This window comes from Branchiostoma lanceolatum, chromosome 5 (genome assembly GCF_035083965.1).
Source record: "Branchiostoma lanceolatum isolate klBraLanc5 chromosome 5, klBraLanc5.hap2, whole genome shotgun sequence".
Lineage (NCBI taxonomy): Eukaryota > Metazoa > Chordata > Leptocardii > Amphioxiformes > Branchiostomatidae > Branchiostoma > Branchiostoma lanceolatum.
In genome coordinates this window covers 21,431,976-21,455,246 of record NC_089726.1, presented here as the reverse complement: position 1 = coordinate 21,455,246, position 23,271 = coordinate 21,431,976, and the positions used below count along the sequence as shown (strand labels likewise).

Below are 23,271 nucleotides of genomic sequence, written 5' to 3'. Positions count from 1 at the left end.
CAGGCTATGATGGTGGGGGTCTGGGGTCGGCGTGGTTGTGCAATGTTTTCACGTTACTGTCACCTTCAGCTCTTTGAGCAAACATTTTCTTCAAATCTAGATACATGTCGTTTGCATTATCTTCACTGAGCAATTTCAGTAACAGTCTAGGAATTCTTTGTTTACATTAAAGTGCATCAGAACAAGGTGAAGGATGAGCTTGATATCCATTGGTGCAGACAACGATCCCCTAACAATGGGTCAGTAATGGGACTGTTTGACAAGGTCGTTCATTTTTTGTTCGTCGGGGGACTTGGTGACTCATTAATTCGGTTTTCCAAACAACTGTCAGAGTTTGAAACATCTACTTAATGTCGGCCATAGCGCTCACAAAAATATTTTGTACAGACTACCTTTATAAACTGTGCCGACGAGTTTCAAAAAGATCAGGAACGTCTTGACTCTCACATGAAGGCGAGGGGCTAGGCGTTGCTGTCAAAGTGTGAATGGGGCGTGACATTAGGTGCTTTCACGTGTAAATTAGTTAATCAACAACTAAACAGTGGCACGCGTGGGGAGAGGAGGAGTTTTTCACACCTTCTGTTAATTGTTGTCTGAATGCTAAATGATAGTCAAGTCACAGCGCAAAGCGTTGGTTATAATATCGTTTGCAACGCATATTTTGCGAGCATATCTCAAAAATGTTTAGCTTAATCAACGAAGAAAAGTGACGGGGGGGGGGGGGAAGCCACCTTCTAGCTCGCTTACAATGTTACAGTTCAATGATGGTGAATTACCATGCTTTGAAAGAAAGACTTCAAGTGTAAACGTGGGGCGCCTTGTGGTAGCGGAAGTGTGTATTTAAATACAGTATAGACGTCACATATAAACGTTGGGAAAATATCACAACACTTACCTTTTACATATTCTGTTAATTCAAATGTCTTCAAATCTTGTGTAAGGCAATTCACATTAATTTCACATGTAAAAAATGTGAATTTAATGTGATTCGCATATCACATTTTTTCACATTTCGCTTTTTTTTAACATCACATTAATTTCACATTTCTCCGCTTGCTAGCTGTTTTCACATCTTTTAACATTTTGCAGCAGACCGCGTTTCACATAACTTTCACATGAAGTCACATTTTATAAAATGTGATTTGATATAACATTATTTCACATTTTCACCGAGAGCACGTTTCACATAAAATCACATAAATATAGGCGGCGGAAAAATGCACTTGTAGTCACATAACTTCACATAATGCGTTAACAGCAAACTTCACATTTAGATAACATATTTTAACATTTGAAAATGTGATTTTTGTAGACCTTTCAGGGTGAATGTGAAATAATGTGACTCAAAATAATAACATTTTTTCACATTTTAGTGTCGCTCTTCAGAAATGTGACCTGAATGTTATTTTATGTTATAATCTGTCAAATTATGTGAAAAAATGTGATGCTGTTGGACCTCACAATTTTTAACATTATATCACATTTTATCACATTTTCTTCAAATTTTGCCAAAAATTCACATAATTTTCACATTTATGCACCTAGTAGTGCATGCAGTCATGCATTCATTCATTCATATATAGATATACATACGAATGTTCACGAGTTAGTACCTGAATCATTAAAAACTGGATTACAACTAAAAACAAATTACCTTACAGGAATTCTATCTCAAGTGGAACGGGATAATATCGACTTCCAACAAACGACCCATAGCTATATAGCTTACATCACACGTGCCTATTGAGTATCCAGAGAAATTGTCACATATCTGAAGAAGAATAAGCGAATCAGTTGAAAATTCCATAGAATTTCTAAGGTGGACGACAATTAACATTCTGCATATTTTGGCACTTCAACACATCGATAAACTTCGTAGCATCAGATTATTGAAATTATCAAAGATTGAAAGCATATGATTTAATGTCAAACATCAAATCATTTAAATTAATACATCAGATCTTAGACCTATAGCATACATAATTTTCATTACCTATAACCATGTACAGCACTCTTTTCGCATGCACATAATTTAGCACCCGCTAGGTTACAATGAAGTGGCCTGGAATCCAGACCTATAATATTATAGCTCCCGAGTCTCCTCTTGCCCGGGCGGGCGCATGCTTGCCTGGCTGGCTATTTATACATGCCAGATATATATAGGTCTGGATTCCAGGCTAACAATGAAGAGACCAAGTCAATTCATGGAGAAATCCCAGAGCCAAATTCGTCGTCTCTAGCGTTTATTGCAGTTCCCGCGACTAAGGCTAACTCATCGTCCTTCCCAGATCTTGGAGTCACATATTTGTAGCGCACTGCTAGGATGATAAATATGATGTCCACAACACCCATCAAGCCAGCAAAGAAAAAGAACTCTGAGGACTGAAACAAAGAAGGGAAGAACATGTAAGCTACCCACAACAGGGATAATCCACTACTATCAATTCATTTATCTGTATTCTCTCAAGCACGACATTGATCCGTATTTGCCGAATCCAGGTATGATCGGATTGAAGTTGAATTTTACACATTATTATCAACACAATTTTCTAAAATTCCAATTGATGTGAGGAGAAAAACCACTGGTCCACTTGGTCTTCCTTTTCTTTCTCTTCGTATGGAAGTTAGATTTAGAAAGAAATGGATTGGAGCAGACCTTCCAAAATAAGGTAGTTTCATTTTTTTAATTATCAATTTTATTGCATTTATCGTCAGCTATACATCACTCCTCGAAGCCGCGAAAATAACTCTTAAAGGTACTCTACCACTTACATTTGTACCGTATTGAGTTCATTCGAAGTAACATTTTGCCGCTGTTTTGCAAGACGCGTACGGTATTCAGTGATACAACTTTGCCCTTACATCTATGTCAGGACAATCAATTATTGCATAAAAAGATGATAACAACATGATAGTCCTCGAGGTGAAGAGCACTACATATGTTCAGCCAACGTCAATATGCCTCCTGCACAAGAAAATCATCATGAGCATTTAACATTGCCACATACCCGTGAAGCAAACAACCTTAAGTCAGCAACAGTGAAGGTGATGAGATTCCCGAAACCAGAGGACAGCAGCCAGATAGCCTGCATCACCGATTTCATGGACTCCGGGGCCTATTTGGGGGAGGAACGTTATTTGGTTACTCTGACCAGGCAGTGAATTAATATTATTTTTATTATTATTATCATTATTGTTGTTTATTCGAATATGTACAATTATAAAACAAAGATAAACAAAAAAATGCACTGGGGGGGGGCAGAAGCCTATGTGGCTTTTCGTGGGCCTCCCCTCGAAACTAGACAGTTGGAATTTTTGCGTTTCGGTGCTTTCGCACCGAAACGCAATGTCCTGGCTTTTACCTTCAAGCATGCATGCTTGGTTCAACACTGTGTCGCACACAATAAGACCTTATATGGCAATACGTTCTCAAATCCTTGTATAGCCGTTGCCTTATATGGCAAGAGAGCAGGAAAAGGCAGGCACGCCAGATTTGCATGTGACACAGGACGGCGACCGCATGTAAATGCTACAACTGTTCGGAAATATCATTGCATTGTGGTTTCGGACTTTGATATCCTGAAAAATGACCATATTACATCTATTCCACAAGATTGCAGAAGAAAAAAAATGATTTCGTCAAGAAAACGAGCAAAAATCGGCATAAATGATACCATATAGTGAGGTTATAGCATTACGTCCAGAGTAAATAGTTACGTACCGCAGCTTGGCCGATCTGGCAACGCCAAGTAATTCGGACCCAGAAGATCCGGGTTCGTCTCCGTGCATGGATTTTTTTTTTCTTTTTAGATATTGAATATCAAAAATATATATTGATATTATATTAATCTATCAATATCATATTTATGAATATCATTTTTTTCATTAATAAATAAAGAAATATTTTATATTTGTTATTTTTAAATATTCATTTAATATATACAAGGCCTTTGTCTTATGAACAGGACTTCATAGATTCCAAACCCGGCATTCGAATTTTTCTGTTCATTGTAATGGAAAATACCGTGCAGCGGCTCCTATGCGCGGTAAGATGATTCTTGCAAAACACTCGCCACTAAACTTCTATCCCCGATGTAAACAGAGGCTCTTGACACTACCAAACTGGAGAGTGCCTTTTCACCCTTGTACAGAGGGAATGTTGGTGAAAATGTGTAAAATGGTGTGATTTCATTGTTCTTAGCCGTTTCTTGTTTACTTTGGAAGTGGGTGAATTTGGAGCAATTATCACATTTCCTGTACTAAGTAAACACAGTCGTGATGAATTATGAACTGTTTACTTTGCACCAGAAGACAATGGAAATTCACCGCATTTTCCTCCGCTGAAATTAACACCTCTGGTACTGTGGTAGAACTTAGAAGTTGTTGCGACTGTCTATTCTCCAAGCAGAGGTTTTGGTCGGGGGGGGGGGGAGTAGTGGCCGGGGTAAACTTGGAGAATAGTGACTGTCCATTTAATCTAGAATTGATTCTGTGAATTCTATAGAGAATGGTGGAGTGGTCGGGAGCAATTACTCTCCAAGCAGAGGAGGGGTTCCGGCAGGTTTTTGACGCGTTTTTAGGCGTTTTTGTCTGGCTTTCTACTTTGTCATTTTTTTTGTATAGCCAACCCACTCAAAAATATGTCAAAGTAGAAAGCCCGACAAAAACGCCTAAAACACATCAAAACTCTGCTTGGAGAGCTAAGGGAGCAATCTGTCACTGGTGAAGTTTATTATCTTTTGAATTGGCCATTTATTTGAAATAGTCATTTATCGCCGATGTCTTTAGATTCAAGTACGGGCCATGCATATAAGCTAGCTGTATTGTAGCCTAAGTTACCCCTAAACCTTGCAGTGAAGTTTGAAATCGTCAATACACATTGGGAATCCCCAACACAAACGTCCACCAATTTTTTAGAAACCATAATGTATTCATATTCTTATGCAGGCTGACAGACTACAATCGCTATTGTTCCTGTATGCAAATGCACATTGCAATCACACCTTTTCGAATGGCTCAGTAACGCTCAATTCAAACAAGGAGGTTATCATAGTCTATACTAGTACATACTAGTAACCTCCTTGTTTCAAGCAACAGAAATAGAATCACTTGATTTGGCCGGTGGACATAAATGAAACAGGACAAAATGGAAATCTCCAAAGTAAAGGTTAGTCAACAGTGGAAGATTTACAAAGTTATGAAAATTCCAAACTTGGTAATTGAACGAATCGACTTCTGAGTCTCTTGCTCTTTTGTTATTCATTCATTATTTTTCTGTTTTGAGAGAAGAAAGTTATGAATTATTGAGCTGTTTACAGTATTACCTGAATAAACTGTTATTACTATTTTGATCTGGAAAAGATTCAGACTCATATTTCACAACCAAAGCCCAGTGCCCGATCGAGTACATTGGAGATCCATTTGTTCAGCCCTTGAAACAACGCACATAATGACGTACTTGCAAGGATGGAACCGCCTTTGTATTTGCAAATTCCAATAATAATTGGTTTCACTCAAATTCACCACGTTTTCCTCATTTGTCACGTAGGCGCAAATTTAACATTCACCACTCCACATTAACATTGGAACAATGCCAATCTGGTTCACTTCTGTTCACCCAAATTCACCACCATTTACCATTAAACCCCCCCATTCACCACGGTCAAAAGGGTGAAAAGGCACTCTGCAGTTTGGTAGTGTGATGTTGTTTGCAAAACAGCGATTCTTTGTTACAGTAGCAAATGCTCCATTGTTCAGTATCGACTTCATTCAGACAACACGGACGTGGAAAGTGGCGCCCCTCGGCACAAAACTATGGGAATTTTCATATGGGAGTTCGCTTCAGCGTGAGTTTTGTTTTTGTTTTGACGGATAAAACGCGAAAACCCACGCCGCTTTCGGCACACTTCCGGGTTCATTGATCGCTAAAATTACGCAAAAGCCACCATCAATCGGCAAATAAATGTATGCTTTCCCGAAAACATCTTTTGGTTTTACATTTTCTTCACCATAATGTTGCTATGTAGTCGATAAAACCGCGTTTTTATTGCGTTTTCATGTGTAACATTTCAGACAAAGAAAAAACTTAGACCGCGATTCTGCTGCCCCATGATGCACTTCGTCTGCAATATTCCCGCCTTCAGCTGCAGCAATAACCAATCAGAGACGCGTAATGCGATCATGTGATGATGATTACGTAACACGCGAAATGCATCTTGGGGCAGCAGGATTTGAACAATATGGCGGCGGGTGATCGAAAATGAAATGATTTCGTCAATGCAACGCTGTATTTTGCGGCATAAATGCCGAGAGACGAACTTTTATTTTTATCTCAAAATGCGTTTTACACGTTTGTCTTTGACTAGCCCGGTAGAAATCAAGCGGATCGTCGTCTGGTCCTTCAATATCAAGGGAGTTTGTCAGATATCCTGGCGCGAGGTTCTCAGCAGCGTGACGTTTAAACTTCAAAACGTTTTACTCAAAATTTGAGCGGAGTAGAGGGTTAAGTGTTGACCCCAAATAATGGTAATGTTTTCCCGAAAATTCCTTGAAAATGGAACGATTAAGAAAGACACCAGGACTTCATAGCGTGCCGAATACCGGGGCGTGGTCACATCTTGGAGACGCGCCGAGCGACAGCGGCAGATGGGGGGTGCGCACTTTATTAAGGTTTTTCTGTGAAGTATCTCAGCTGGCGTGATTGGGGTTGCGGTGAAGCCCAAATCGGGGGTGCGCACTTTATTTGGGGTGCGTCCTTTATTAGAAGAAATACGGTAGCTGTTGATTTGTTTGACATTTGGTAGTCATTTTAGATAGAACCTTAGCTGTTATGAACTTCTATTTCACTTAATTACCATAGTGCTGATGATTCAATGGTGCTTTTTCAAATTTTATGTTTTATTGCGTGCCATGTACATAATTACATTGATAGCTTTTATAATGAGCCTATCATACATTTTACAAATAAGCACAAGTTGTAGGCCAAGACCAGCTTTTTCAAAAGCACTTAAGTTAAGTGACGTAACTTCAAAATTGCTTTCCCCAATCTGCCTTTCTCTATTAAAACAGTACTCATTTCCCAAAATGACAATTTTTCTTATAGACTGAACAGCCCTTGAGTGACTTCCTCTGGCAGATTTTACTTCAAGTAAAGGGAAAAGACAATTCACACTTATAAACGTAGCCGAAACGCCAGCTTTTTTTAAAAGCTCTTGTTTTAAGTCATACATAATCAAAACTAAGCAAAATTAACGAAAGAACAATTTGAAATTATACCATAAAAAGATTAAATCCTAATGAAACAAATGAAAAGAAGAGGAACTACAAAATAATTGGGTTGTAAACATGATAAGTATGGTTACGCTATATGATAAGTGTTATCACAGTTTACAATTCATAAAGAAATAGATCAAAATTATACAAAATTGATAATTATATGAATTATTCTGTCATCAAATATCAAAGGAAAAGCGGAAAACAAACAAATCGGTAGAAGGTAATGCTTGGATGTTCTATGAAATCTATCTTTAGATGTTGACAGGGTCGCAAAGCCTGCAACCTCTTCCTTTATACCTATAAAATCTTCAATTTTGCTGCATTTCATCTGTGCCATCAGGCGTGAAAGACGGAAAAACGAGAAACGTTGAGCTGCTGAAAATGTAGGATGCAAACATAAAATGTCTAACTAGTAGAAAACTTCTGCCAGCTTTGTAGCAATGGCAATAATGGAGTGTGGTCGAGTGGCGCAACGGTAGAACGTTCGGCTCAGAACCAAGAGGTCCCAAGTTCGAATTCTGTCGTGTCACCGATCTTGTGCCCTTGAGAAAGGCACTTTACACGACTTTCCTCACTCCACCCAAGTGTAAATGGGTACCTGACTTCGGTTGGGGAAGTTCGTATTGAGGTCACCTGGTGGCGCCGAATGGTAGCCGCCCAGACCCTTGCGACAAATCCACAAAATGCAAGTGTGGATAGATTAGGTATATGTTGTGTATTATATGAAACCTGTAAACCCTGCATCAATTCAGCACTAGGAAGGCTGCCATTGCGGGTTATTTCTGACCAATAAAAAACATTATTATTGATAATAGCAAATCAACGGATTCAGTTCATGCATATCAAGGTTGGCATTCAGATAAGAGCCTTGGACACTGTTTTGTGTCCAAGATAAAAGTTTGTAGGAACATATGCCATTGAAAATAAATGTCATATGAGACCATGCTATGTATAAAACGTATCGACCAGATCGAGTTTAATGACTTCTGAGCAATGCTGAATCGTGTACACGGCAAATGTTATAACTCAACAGCATATAAGACCAAAAAAAATCTTGTCCTGCAATATATGCCAGGAATGTTGTCCCTACCTGTGTGAATGAGAACTCAAGGACAGTGACGCAGAACAAGACTGCTCCTGCTGTAAGAACTACATACTGAGGGATCTGCCACAGCATGGACATCTGATAGGGACTGACGTCTTGGAATGTCGCCAAACGTGCCTGAAAAGTAAGAAAACAAATTTTGGCCAAAAATGCATAACAACTTGACTAAGTGCATCTTTGAACTTGGCAGTTGGAATGTTGCTGTTTTTTTAATGCAGAAAGCACAGGATTTCAAATGTTTGATCCACATTTTTTCTTACCTGAGTGTTATTCAGCATCAGTATAGTTGTGTACACTCCGCCAGTCTTAACTACAAGTTCCTGGGGAACTCTTTCACAATTGCTGTCGTTATGAGCCACCAGGACACGGTAACTGCGTTGGAATAAATATAACATTACACTTATAATTCATATCAAGTACTGACTGTTACGTAAGCTATATATTTCGGAAAGTTTATTTCGGTCCATCATATCTCTTAAATAATAATCTATCAAATGCGTTGCATGATATGTCAATAAAAAAACTTACTTAGTTACCGTCACAATGATATCCCGTTCGTTATGATCGTACATTCGCGGGTTGAACACCAGGGATACTTCTGTGAGCAGGTCACACAAAAAAATGCCAACATTTTCCTTGATCATAAGTCCGGTGTTTTGCAGTGATTGGCATAATGTGTAAAACCATTAGAAAAAAAAAACATTTGAAAGTTTATATTTCCTTTGAAATGATGCCTCGTTTGATATGATCATGTTTTCGTACGACAAGAACCGATACTGAGGTCGTTGGTGGATCGCCCGATATAAGGGCTAAAATCCCCTTGCCAACATGACACACTGTAACGTTACGTTTTGGCAGGGGCATTTCTGACTCACCCGCATAGTCAGCTCTGGTCTTCGACTTGTAAAAGTAGGACCATGACAAGTTTGGTATCATTGTGAAGGATAGTAAACAGGCTTTCCAATGATAGATAATTCTAAGCAGTTTATATGGTAGCAATGGAGAAACGATTGATTATTAAGTTAAATTTTCCAAACGTTTTATGCCAGGTCTATATACATACATGTATATCCGAGCACCCAGCGTGACAAGATGATGGTATACTTATATATATCATCAATTGCAGTACTGTGAGCAAGATATGGTAAGCATAGCATGTGCAGGTACAAGGTTACAAAACAACATACTAATGACTGATATTGTAGCGCACAATATTTTGAAAAGTCGAAAGAGAATCATCTCACCTGCCAGGCACCATGCTTATGAGATTGGTATCAAAAGTCCCCGCCACACGTAGTATGGTGTACTTATGCGGCCCCTCAAGGATGATGTTAGCATCATTACCCAGAAACCCGTCCAACATGAACAACAAAAGCCTGGGGAAGCACAGACAGTCTTGTTTCTTTATATTCTAAATACTTTCGAATCACACAAATAGAGGAGTTAAGAACATCATGTAAGTAACATTGAATGCAGGCATTTTTCTACAAACCATTTAAATGGCCTCCTTATACCTCACCTGACTTGACTGACAGCTTGAAAGGAGACAGACTGAAGTGGACGATAATGGGTAACCCTAGCAAAATTCTTCATCATAGACTTCACTATAAATATATGCTCGCACGGCTTAAAACAGGCGGAGAGAATTTTTTCTACAAACCATTTAAATGGCCTCCTTATACCTCACCTGACTTGACTGACAGCTTGTTTTGGTCTTCTCTCTGCATCATAGAACTGTTGAATATACGGTAAATTTTCATATGTAAGTTAGTGTATGGGCCCAATGTACACGTAATAAAGATTGTGTCTAAACCCCGTAGTTAGTAGTAGACCTAATGTGCAACGTTACACACATACACACGGACAGACGCACATACACACACACACGCACAAACACCCACAGACGCACACACACACACACATGCACACACACGAATGCAAGCGCGCGCGCACACACATAACGTAGTAACATATACACACGCACACACACACACACGCATAAACACACAGACCCGCACACACAAACACACACACACACATTCATATACACACCAGAACACACGCGCAGTCACATAGACGCACGCGCGTGCGCACACACAGACAGACACACATTCACATGTGCATGTACCTACCTGAATGTCCTTAAGTTCCCCATTCTGTACCCTGACAGCCACAGTTAGTTTAGATTGGCTCTTCAGGTTCACAGTCGTGTTGAGGTCGGGGTACCCGGCACACATGAGGGTCAGGTCCTGGCTGCCTGCATCCAGTCTCTGGTAGCCAGAGGTCTGATATACAGAACATTTGTCACCATCATCTGAGAGTTAACGAATATGTATGTACATAGGTGGATGAATGCTAGCCCCGATAACAGGTTTTCTGGCACGCTCATGATGTTAAGCACCAATGAAGATACGTACCTGAGCAAAGGAAAGCGTGACATTGTAGTTGTTCTCCCCCTGCACTTTCAAGTCACACGGCGACGTATGGATGATGCGTAAATCTGCCTTACACACAGGAGGCACTGTTATAGGTGTTCTCTGAAACACACAGGAAGCCATTGATTCACATGGAGGCACCGTAAGAGACTATTGACGAAAAGTGATGCCTACCTTGTACATCCTCCTTAAAGCAGGGCCGCTATCGCTCGGTTCGTTACCTCGCGTAGGCCCTGCTATTCCGAGCCGGTATTCTGGGTTCTGGCGACGTTATACTGACAGTTGCTCATGAATAATTAATGAGCTATCCTTACTTGGCACAAACGGCGGTTAATTGGTTCTGAATCCAAAGTAACGATGTAAGACGTAACCTGATTGGTTGATAGCTTCCCAGCGTCCTTTGCGGGTTTGCAGAACCAAGAATACCGGATTGGAATAGCAGGGCCCCTACGCGAGGTAACGAACCGAGCGATAGCGGCCCTGCTTTGAGGAGGATGACCTTGTAAAGATTCTGTCTATTGCATGAAGTATTCCATTGTTCTTTTAAGGCACTCGATGTAAAGATAAGGACTACACAGGTCTTACTTACTTCCAGTCTCAGCTCTATCAAACCTGCGATGAGAAATGAAGCGCCTACTAGGAACATCCCAGCCCCCATTCGCTGAAGCGGTCTATTGAAGAGTGACAGACAAACACACATGTATACTTTTTAACGATTGGTTACAGAAGCAAATACTTGTCAAATAACATCCGAGAGTCTCACTGGCAACTAACTTCTGCTAATATAAACAGAACAACAAATGCCTTTAAGTTTAAAAAGTAAATGTCCTATTTATGACATTTCAAAGAATACTTTAGAGATGTGCAAGTGAAAAGTGGGTATGCAAGGGAAAAGCGATCACACATCATATGAAGTGATGATTTCATCTTCTGCCACATGAGTGTCTTTGATTTTGTGGACGAAATCTGCACTGCTCTGTACATGATGCTCAGACTTCCCCACTGATGGTCCCAAGATCTTAGCCATATAACCTGATAACTTGTAAGTAGTGCTGCGTACCGGCACTGTGTACCGGTACTGTACCGAAAAAATCGATTCGGTAAAGGTCCAAAATACCGGATCATGAAGTACCGGTACTGTACCGATACAAATTTACACCAAGTATGTGCTTATTTTGTGATTGATCTCCTGACCTCATGCAACACCAAACGTGACCAAAGTGATACCTTGTAACAGCGTAACTAATATGCAACAGATCATTCAGGCAGGTCGGGAGTTTTGATAGCAAGGCCAAGGGAGTTTGGCGGTAGGAAACATAGTTATGTTTTTTGAACAAAGATAGATCTACTGACAAGTTGAAAACAGTTTATTTTTTTGTCATTGACGAAGTTCAGAAAAACACATGTTAATTTTTTCAAATTGTTCAGGTACAGGTACAGGTCCGGACCTGTACCTAAACCTCTGTACCGGTACCTGTACCTTCACCTGATGTTAAGTTTAGGTACGCAGCACTACCTGTAAGCTTTAGGGCTATTGCATGTCAAAGATACATTTGTTATCGAAATTGCACAAAATTCAATCAAGAAACTCACTTGACAAGAAGGTTACACTTGGCCAATAGTGGGTACACAATGCCTTTAAAGGTAGGAATGAAGATCAGGATCAGCAAGGCAGTGGTCACCTGTAAGATATAATCAACACTGGATCAAGGAGAGTGACAACGATGCACTTCTTAACGCCATGTACAAACTTACTTCTTTTAGTACCTTTTAAAATGTTTAGGAAAACATAATATATGTTAGCGTGATTTCTAACAGTGTTTTACGATATTGCAAATATTAGCTTAAAGACCGGAAATACAATATAAGACTACGAGGGTGATTAAAAAACAAACGCATGTTTCTGTCATAGCAGGTTCATTTTTGAATGAAATGATTAAACATGTGAAAAATACATTGACTTACATCAGTCTCAAGAAGAGATGTTCCTTTATATCTGTGCCAAATTTCAACTCATTTCATACAAAAATGAACCTGCTATGATAAAAATTGTGTTTGTTTTTTAATCACCCTTGTAGTTAATTCATGTGTGCAGTTTTCCCCATGGCGCTGTGCATCAGCAATTGCCTACAGTTTTAAACAATGCTTTGACAACGATGAAATGAAATCACAGTACCTGCATCTGATCCGGTTTTATATTACCAATTGGACCCTGAAAATAAAAGCAATAGATCTTTGAAACAAGGAAGAGGAAAACAAGTAATTAAAAATCGATGCAATAGTGAGTACAACTGTTATGAAATTTAATCAATTTTTGCTCAATACTGTTTTATGACAAATGCAAAATACACATCAAGAAGGGCAAATCGTTTATTTAGTGATGATAACTGAAATCTGATACAGATTTCCATGCACTTGTAGTTGTTTTTTTATACAGGTGGCCGAAGAATCAGCTTCACAATGTATTTTCATGTCTCTCACCAGACTTCCATCCATTTTCTCGGCTTGTAATGTCCACCTGGATCCCTGAAAAACATGCACAACTGTCACAGCCATGACCGATTGCTCGGGCATATCTGCTAGGACTTGCTATTGTAACTTTGGAGTTGACTTTGGTACTCAACAACATCTGTATCTGATTTCCGATATTTGTGCAATTTACGGCATGTATTGCACATTTTGCAGCTGCTTTGTAAAATTGTACCATGTTTTTGTAACTGACGAAAATTAATGCCATCCATATGATCGAATCAACTCGGCATTCCTTGGTATGGGGTTGACATCAAGCACATCCGATTCTTATAGCATTAAACATTTTCCTTTATTCATTTATTAATCTTCAGGGTGGTCCCTTCAGTTAACAAACCGATTTCCAAGGGAGCCCTTACATAACATGACAAATCATAACAAATCAGGATACAAAAGGAATAACTTAACATAAACTTAATGAGCGATCAATTACAAAATCATATAACATAAAACAGGAATGATCAAACATAGGAGTGATAAATCAAACAACTCATAATAATTCAAAACAATATCAACACAAAATCGCAAAGGTCATTCAACTGAGGGTCAGAGGTCAGATGTCATTGAAGATATAATGGCATATTCTACCTAGTATGAAACAGACACGATCTAAAGCTACATGCAATGAAGAAAACTTTGAAAAAATTCCGTTAGTACTATTGTATGTCGTATTCAAAGATTCTTACATATTGTTCAGACAACGCAAAAAACATCGGCAGCGGAAGGAACAGGACCATGACGTGGAGTACAATCTTAATGTCCTCAACCAAGTCTCTCTGTAAAAACACAACAAAATGTGGATACATATTCATCTTTCATCAAACTGTAGAAATGTCGTTACTTCTATCTAAAGCCGCATAAGGGTAAACAAAAAGATTGACCTTCTACACGTGGCAGAAATGTCAACTGAATATGATGAACAGATAATAACATTACATATACATGTAGCACAAATACGAATACCATTCTTGTTTAAGTATGTACATTACATCCAATTGTAAACTTTAATCAATCATCCGAGAAAAAACTGTATTCTACATTTTACATGTATATTATTTACATAAAAGTAAAAATATTCCATGTGACGTTATATCATGAACCTCATGATGTGCAAGGTTATGTTGAGGTACAGTACCTCATAGTTGTCTGAAGCCCAGTCTAGCCAATGGTTTCTCTTCTCTCTACTTTGGCTGGTAAACTTATTTTTCAATGCACTCTGCAACAAATCAAAATAAAAAAACGTTACAATCAATTCATCAAAATGGCATTACCAATGTCATCATTGCAGTATGTAAGAATTGGAGAACATGGAAGGAAGGATTACGAAGTTTAACTTGGACAATATATGATATGGGCTATCGTATTTTTTTAAGTTTTGAAGGTACATTTTTGCGCATCTAGATAGCAACCATAGGACAAATGCCAGGGCGCACGAAACATGACGTAACAATGGTTAGAAGAGTTAGATATCGGCGAGAGGGTAACATGGATATGCATATATATACGAATGCAGACTTGTACACGTTCTAAAGCAGACTTAACTTGTTTTCGGGATAGGGGAAACATTTCAAGACAACACTATTCAAAGATACACTAACACTTCAAATAAACATTTTCTTCTTCTTTGGAGTTTAGGGTAACCCAAGAGATGCCATGAAATCTTTGGAAGGTTTACTTACCATTATTGTTCGGAAAACCAGTCCAATCATGTTTCCACTTGGTGGATTTTTTTTGTACATTCTTGTGCCACCCACAAATAACACTGCAATACCAAAGATATTCAGTTAATTCAGGACTACTTCATACCCTTGATATAATCTGACAGGGCTCAAAAAATGATTGCACGTGAAAACGTTCTTTTCACGACTTACAAAAATGGAAGGCAGTTAATTTTTATTTTGTCACAATACTCGTTGAATACCCTGAATAGTGAGAACCAATAAGAATATGAATGCCAAAATGGCATTGAACTTACAAGTTGCTGCCAATATAAGCCCTGCTGTGACTCCAAACGCAAGGGAATAACAGTCATCTCCATAACATTGTACATCACCTGGGGGATATTGTGAAATAGAAAATATATTCAGTGCGATACAGAAGATTAAGATAAGGACAAATCAACTACTTAACTCCAATATTAAATGATTGAAAATGCCCTATTTTGACCTTCAGGTTCAATTTATTACAAGTATCTGCGAAAAGGAATACGATGTTAGCATTAATATGCTTAGCTGTTCTTTGATACCTACACAGTATGTAATAGTGCTGCGTTCCTAAACGTAACATCAGGTACAGGTACCGGTGCAGAGGTCTAGGTACAGGTCCGGACCTGTACCTGTACCTAAACAATTTTACAAATTAACATGTGTTCTTCTGAACTTCTTCAATAATGACAGAAACTTTGATAAGCTGTTAACAACTTGTCAGCATCTGTATTTAAAGAACATAACTAGGTTCCTACCGTCAAACTCCATTGGCCTTGCTATCAAAACTCCCGGCCTGCCTGAATGATCTGTCGTATATTAGTAACGCTGTTCCAATCTGTCACTTTGGTCATGTTTGGTTTTGCATGAGGCTATGAGGTTAGGACATCAGTCACAAAATAAGCATAGACTTGGTGTAGATTTATATCGGTACAGTACCGGTACTTCATGATCCGGTATCTTGGACCTGTACCTGTAATCGATTTTCACGGTACAGTACCGGTACACAGTACCGGTACGCAGCACTAGTATGTAATGTTCTATGAACGGTATTTGTACTTGCTCCACGCATCCTTACACCAATTATGTAACACACTTACTGTGTAATTGTGGAATCAGGTAGACGAATATTACAGCACCAGCATTGGTGGAGAAAAAGAACATGTTGAAGTAGAGTTGGATCATCCCCTCCTGTTGAATGAAATATCATAGACATGGTAAACACAAATAATATTGCCTGTCAAGAGTTGTTTGGGGTATATATCTATCAGTACGTAGTACTACGTACTAAATACGTAAATGTACATTTGACTTACATAGGTGTACATTCAAAAATAAACTACTACTCGCAGTTTCAACATTGCTTTGATAATAATTCTGTCGTTCCGATTGTGTAAAAATGTAAAGAGTCTGCTCCGCAGAACTCGAGATAGAGACCTGGTTGGCAGAAAACTGGTCCCCTCCGAATGCGGACACGCTTGGTCCGAGCCCACCAATACCAAGGCTTATCAATAGCAGAGCTATCAAGGGTCCAACTCTGAAAACAACAACACAAGTCAGCTTTTTCAACAACAACTGTATGGTTAGAACCAACTAAGTGCATCCACGTCTCCAACGTTTAAAACACCATCCAGAGGTAAATTCAAATGTTGAGAGTATATGAAAGGCAATAGCAGTTGTCAACAGTTACCAGTATTTCTAATGAAATGAATGTCAGCTTTTTCAACAACAACTGTATGGTTAGAACCAACTAAGTGCATCCACGTATCCAACGTTTAAAACACCATCCAGAGGTAAATTCAAATGTTGAGAGTATATGAAAGGCAATAGCAGTTGTCAACAGTTACCAGTATTTCTAATGAAATGAATGGCAAATTTAAATGAGTACCTAGCTCATCTAGGGTTAGGGACGTCCCTCGGATAGGACGGTCCCGTGTTTGGGGAGAGCCACACCCCGCGCACGTAAAAGAACCCGCCATATCTTTCGAAAAAGAGTAAGGGCATGCCCTTCTGTGAGTGGATCAAAACATTCCGGCCTAAAGGAGGTATGGAATTTCCCGAGCAGCCTTCGTAACCCCTGCTTCTCCTAATTGGTCGGTGAAGTCATGCTTGTCTCGAGAATTGATATTTCTGACCTAGGGTGAAGAGATGCTGCTACAGTAAGAATTAGTTTAGTGCTTTGATGAGTGGCCCCTTACGGCCTTGCACTGAGCGAGTTCGTTAAAAAAAATATATTACCACTGATTGTTGGAGTAACATGAATGTGGAATTCAGTACTAACTTGTCTGGTGGCAGCGGAGGCAGTGCAGTGATTGCCATGGTTATGCTTCCTGCTGCGTAGATGAAGCACGAGCACAGAATGGTCCTGTCACGAAATACAAGATATGGATAAGAATGTTGAAAAGAAATCAAAACAATGTCAGGTTCACTTCCAACATTAAATCAGGGCTACAAATATTTGCCCAGGTGCTGGTGACATTCAAAATCACCCTCACCATTTAAATGATACCTGCTCCACTGATTTAATTATATTTTGCCCATACTATAAGTATGGTCAAAATATACTGTCTTGGTCAAATCTCCGCAATAAAACAACCTAAAGTCAGTGACCCCCAAACAACACAACACAACCTATAGGTCAGTGACTCCAAGCCCCACCTGGCGTTGACTTGACAGGACAGTTGTCTTGGACTTGCAGGTGGAGCGCCCACTAATTGAATTATTTCGGCAACCAATCAAAAGGGAATAATCATGAAACAAGCAATTAATATACAGAAGTATATATTCAGACAATAATGTGTTAATGACTCGTATCTTACTTGTATTTTCCAAGCCAGCCATCTGCTACCATAGCCCCTATAGGCGCTGAGAAGTAACACAGCATAACAAATGCGTGATACATGGCTGTTGCGGCGTCCTCATCGAAGTCAAGGAACCTGGTCAGGTACAGGACCAGTATAGCTGCAAACGAAATAGAATAACATGAAATATAAGTTTGGCTCATAGTTGTCGTTCGTTATAAAAAAATGGAATGAGAATTATTTGTAACTAACAATACTTTACTAATGATATAATAATAATAGTCTTTATTGCATATTCCTGCCCAGAATTTTAGGCTAAATGCACAGATGACCACATGTGGTCTGTAGGAAGTATAATGCAAAATATAAATTGATAAAATGCTACATTCTAACATTGAAAAACAAACAAAACAGACAAACTGTGGACTATTACTAAACTAATGTTGATCGCCCAGTAGTTTCTTCTCTCTTTCTGAAACATTTGGAAACTTGTCTACATACTTTGTCTATTGTATGTTCGTTCTTACATGACATCAGGTATATAAAGACCTGCTTTGACATTTTTGTACATTTCTTATCTAATTCTATTGTCTTAAACAGCGATTGCCGCTCATTTTCATTACTACAGGTTACCTCTTGAGCTATAGTAGGAAGCCCTTTCACAGAACACGTGCGCTATGATAAAGTAGACACAGCCGGGAAACTGTCCATTCCTTGTGAAGACGTTCTGAAAAAAAGGAATGTAAGATGTTTCAGACCGGCAATAGCCACAACGTAATGTATTTTCTTGATCATTGTGTTGTCTGGAGGAATTTACACAACTTAAGCCAATCCTAGGCATGTCCGTCTTGGTACTTTTCTAACAGGGAATGTTCATAATCACAGACTGAACTGATCACGAATGGTGAACAACCTTTTGCTTCTATTTGGAAGATTAAAAAAATGTCTCATAAATCAAATAGTTGAACTGGGTCGGTGACACCCACCAATGACCTTTCAGTGCCCTAAATGTGTCTACTAAGATGTATTCACGAGTATCCAGTTTCGCGCCGCCATTTTAGGTCAAAGGTCATTCGGAGCACTTTCAAGCTAGGCCCCATGCAGGAATACACAAATTAGGCGTTTGAAGAGCTTTTGAGACTTACATGAAGGCAAGAGTTGATGGTTTTATCAAAACATATGTGTGTACGCCAAGACAAAGCAAGGGTACTGAGCTTTGCATTTTTTTTTTAATTCAAAGGGAACATCAAAATAAAACTAGAGTTCCACGACCTCATATCTTCGCCACATGATTTTAACCTTTACGATTGACGTATTGTGGGTGTTTCTCCTCATTGATTACAAATCATACCAGTTGATCATCTTGATAACGGAAGATGTCAAAGTATGAGCTTACAAGTAACAAATAAGGTTACACTAACGTTATATTAATTATGCAAATGAGGTCATTATTAGCATGATTCAATTCAACGATGTTCACAATCACATAAGTTCCAAATGCCACAAGTATGAAATTGCAGTTATTTACCAGTATGGAATTAGAGTAGTTTCTCATTAATTATGCAAATAATGTCTTCTCTTGCATATTGTCTATCAACATTCCTAAGTTCATCAGTTACAAATGTCACATATTTGAATAGCCATATCATGGAACGCAGCGGGTGTTTGAAATTGCCTAATTAATTATGCAAATTAACGTCTGGATGATTGTAATGATATTTGGTATGTGGGTAGGTGTTGGGAGAAAAAAGGTCAAGGTCGATTTTGCGCCCGCTGGTATGTGTCACTGGAACTGCAATGTCGTATTTGTCAAAATCTTTCAAGGAGAATAACTGAAGAAAGGAGCGACAGATTTTCATGTTATTTGATATGCAGGTAGCTTAGACAGAGATGTACACAATGAATTGCAAATTATGCAAATTTAGACTTAATTTGCATAAGTAATGAGGAAAATGTATAAGTCCATTATAGGCATGCTATGAAAGCTGGCACCTGTGGGGCTCAAAAGTAGGTCATAAATTCCCTAGGGGCCCGAAAGCTGGTGGTCAAACCACATATATACCGGGTACTTGTTTCTATTATGTGGATAGCTTAAGTGTTACTTGATATAATGAAATGGTAATAATGCAAACCAGAATCTTATTTACATAATTAATGGCGAAATGTTATAAACTCACTCTATTCCATGGTACGACAATCCAGAAATGCAACTTATGTAACTGAGAAATTAAAGGGACATTGATAAATAAAAGTTATGCAAATGAAGATCTAATTTGCATAATCAATGAAAAAGAAACTATAATTTCATATTGGTAGATAACTGGAATTTCATACTTGTGGAACACATAATATTAGAAAAAGGCACAAGCAACCTATGGCACATAAAACACAATAGACAGCAGCAACAACAAATAGCTTAGGCAAATAAAAAAAAACACCATATATAAAAACAAATTTCATGGAGATTTGGGGTCTTCAGACTCTTGTTTTCACTGTATTTCCCAGGGTTTGAAAAGGGTAGCACTGTCTTTAATACCTTTCCTGTTATTATATGTGTACGAATTCAACAGGCCAGTTGTGAGGCGTCACCAAAACGCGTAAACCGTGTGAAAGACGGATACTAACCTTGATGCTTCTCCCTCCTTGTTCCTTTGGAGGAGGACTTTTCAACAGTGGCACTATTTCTGAAAGTAGACATATAGAATTACAGTATAGAATTACAACTCCGTTGTTATTTGTTGTGATAGGATACGGAAGAATAGAATCCCAATTATTCGCTAAGTTTGCCATACTTTGTGCACTCAACATGTGTTAATAAACGAATGGTATGGTTATGAATTCAATATGTTACACTTTGTGTATAAACCTGGGAGTGAATTTGACACAAAGTGTGTGTGTGTTTCTTTCAAGTGCAATCCTGGTAACCACTACAAACCCTACCCCACCCCCACCCCCTCAGTGCCGCTCATTTTGTCCCCTAGGGTTAATGGACTATTCCTTATTATTTCATAAAATAATATGCCAATAAGAGGAATATACATTCTGTAATACCACGTCTTCTATCAAAGCTGTGGATAAGTAAAGGTGTTATGATAAGATATCCATGCACTTTTGATAACCACAATGAAGCCAAGGCTTGAGATACTGTATTTGCAAGAAAAGACTAGAACTCACAATTCCTGTTGCCGCATTGGTATGTAACTTGGCATATCGTTTGCAAGGTTGTGTGTGGTAATGCACGTTGTCTATTTTACAATGTAACAGTGACTATACGATCACAGCAAGTAGCGAAAGGATCTACCATGTATCTGCTTACGACATTCAGCGATGCGGAACGGATTTAAAGCATGGTCTCTATGGGAGGGCAGTGGCACATGCCATTAAGTATAGGGGTGCAATAACGATATTGCATTGACGATAAATGCAGCTACGGTGTAACAAAGACATCGTGCATGACCACGTCCAACCTGGCAAACGATATGCCAACTTACACACCAATGCGACGACGGGAACATGAGTTCTAGCTGCGATCGCGCAAACAAAAGAATTTCCAATACTCCCAGAAGGAGGTTATCCTCCTTCCCGGAGTAACAAGAAAACAAACTTATTGAACTCACCTAAGGTGGCACGTTTGCTGTTGTTCGGCTGTTTCAAGCTACCTCCATTACTTCCATTACTGCTTACACCACTGTCACAGGTCCCTTTCTCTTCACCTTTTGAAAGCATGCTGATAAACAAAAAGAGAAACATTAAGCGTCAGTTCAGTCAGGGAAAACACTGGTACAACGGACATTAGGTGGATCATCATACTGATAAAGGTCATTGAACCGAGGATGCAGACAATCTATAATAAGTTAAGATCATATAGATTATTTAAAACTACATATAATGAAGAAAAATATTTAAGTAATGCAAATATGAAGGACAGGAATGCAGTCACAAGACTAAGAATCAGCTGCCACAAACTACATATTGAAACGGGAAGACATACCCGCACTCCTCTAGAACAACGATTATGTAAACATTGTACTTTGAATAGATTAGAAGACGAATGTCATTGTGTGGTAGAATGTGGATTATATACCCAAGAAAGAAATAAACTGTATAAGCTTATAGAAAACCTATTTCCCTACTTCACACAGTTAAGTACTGTACAAAAATTCATATTCCTAATGCGACTAGACAAACCTCCCATTGAAAAACATATCTGTTCTTTTATATCTACTATAACCGAAAAGCGAGGAGAAGTAGAATTTATCTAAAGATAGTCATATTCTTTTTGTATCCGTTAACTGTACTTGTTATCTTATTTTGTTGTGACCTGTACTTAGCCAAGTGTGGCAGAAATGTGCAATAAAGGTCTTCATTCATTCATTCATTATTATTATAGAAATCATACCCTCCATGACACATCCATAGAACACATCTTCTTTGGTCTCAATCTATTATGTTTTGCCCCAAACGCAATGGCTTAACTGTGATTCCTAAATTAAACATACTTGTTCAGGAAAATTCAAATTCGATTTTTTTCCCTGGGTAGATCTAGATACGTCAAGTAATCTAAATATGTCTAATCGAACAAACGCCATTTTGGAATTGAAAAGAAAACTCAACAGCCGTACATTTTGGAATTAAAAAGGAATTCAACAGCCGTACAGACCGAAAGAGGCCAGTGGCTTTTAAGTAAAGAACGTAAAACAGCTTTCGCCAACAGAGACAAGTAGTATTAGCACGGTGAACAGGCAAAAGGCAGCAATTTGGACTAAGATCCGTATGTCGTGTGGGGGAAATTACATCTGGGAGGGAGCCAAAAAGCGAGCACCGGGCAGGATGCACGTGGTTGCCCGCCCCGGCATCACCTGAAACGAAGAGAGAGTGAGGGGGAGAGAGAAAAATGCTAGAACATAAACATGAAAACTATAAGACGTTAAATATTTCTTCCTGACCTTTCTAAGAGCGCGTTTTCCTGTCCGAGATGAAGTCTGATCACTTGTTTTCTTCACTTGTATTCTTTCTTTTCTTGTTGCCATTTTAATTAGGGTTGTCTGAACATGTCCGACAGGTTAGGCTAGGGTCACATTTCCAAGCCGGGGCCTGGCCGGGCAGCTTGAGGGAACGAAAACTATTATATAAAAGACAACAAAACACACAAAACTTTTTACAAAATTTCTCCTTACCATACGCTATGTATATTCTTGATATGCATTTTTAATTCTTTGTTTTCTCAAACAAAGTCGGTCGGGCCCCGGCTAGGAAATGTGACCGGAACAGAGATTGTCGGCACAGTAGTCGAGGCCCTGATTGGATGAAGAGTCTTGCGTCTAATCTACAATAGACAAGTTTATAACGAGATAAGTGTGGAAACGGTTTGAGGTGTCATTGCAAATTTACTGGCTATAACTTTATTTCATAAATTTTACAAT

The 23,271-nt window shown here is 38.8% G+C and overlaps 1 protein-coding gene across 1 annotated transcript; it reads right to left on the bottom strand.

The window, feature by feature from the left end:
• Positions 1 to 1,598: 1,598 nt before the first annotated feature.
• Positions 1,599 to 22,925, bottom strand: LOC136435966 (solute carrier family 15 member 1-like). The gene is made up of 24 exons (XM_066429676.1): positions 22,795 to 22,925; positions 21,466 to 21,575; positions 20,474 to 20,532; positions 18,482 to 18,575; positions 17,867 to 18,008; positions 17,329 to 17,412; positions 16,485 to 16,584; positions 16,148 to 16,238; positions 15,320 to 15,397; positions 15,024 to 15,106; positions 14,480 to 14,560; positions 14,031 to 14,120; positions 13,297 to 13,341; positions 12,992 to 13,027; positions 12,409 to 12,497; positions 11,405 to 11,486; positions 10,798 to 10,917; positions 10,513 to 10,665; positions 10,068 to 10,114; positions 9,625 to 9,756; positions 8,641 to 8,752; positions 8,366 to 8,497; positions 3,009 to 3,116; positions 1,599 to 2,382 (listed from the first exon to the last, which is right to left on the bottom strand). The coding sequence occupies exons 2-24, from the start codon at positions 21,572 to 21,574 to the stop codon at positions 2,203 to 2,205; spliced, it is 2,247 nt and encodes a 748-aa protein (XP_066285773.1). The 5' UTR covers position 21,575; positions 22,795 to 22,925; the 3' UTR covers positions 1,599 to 2,202.
• Positions 22,926 to 23,271: the final 346 nt, after the last annotated feature.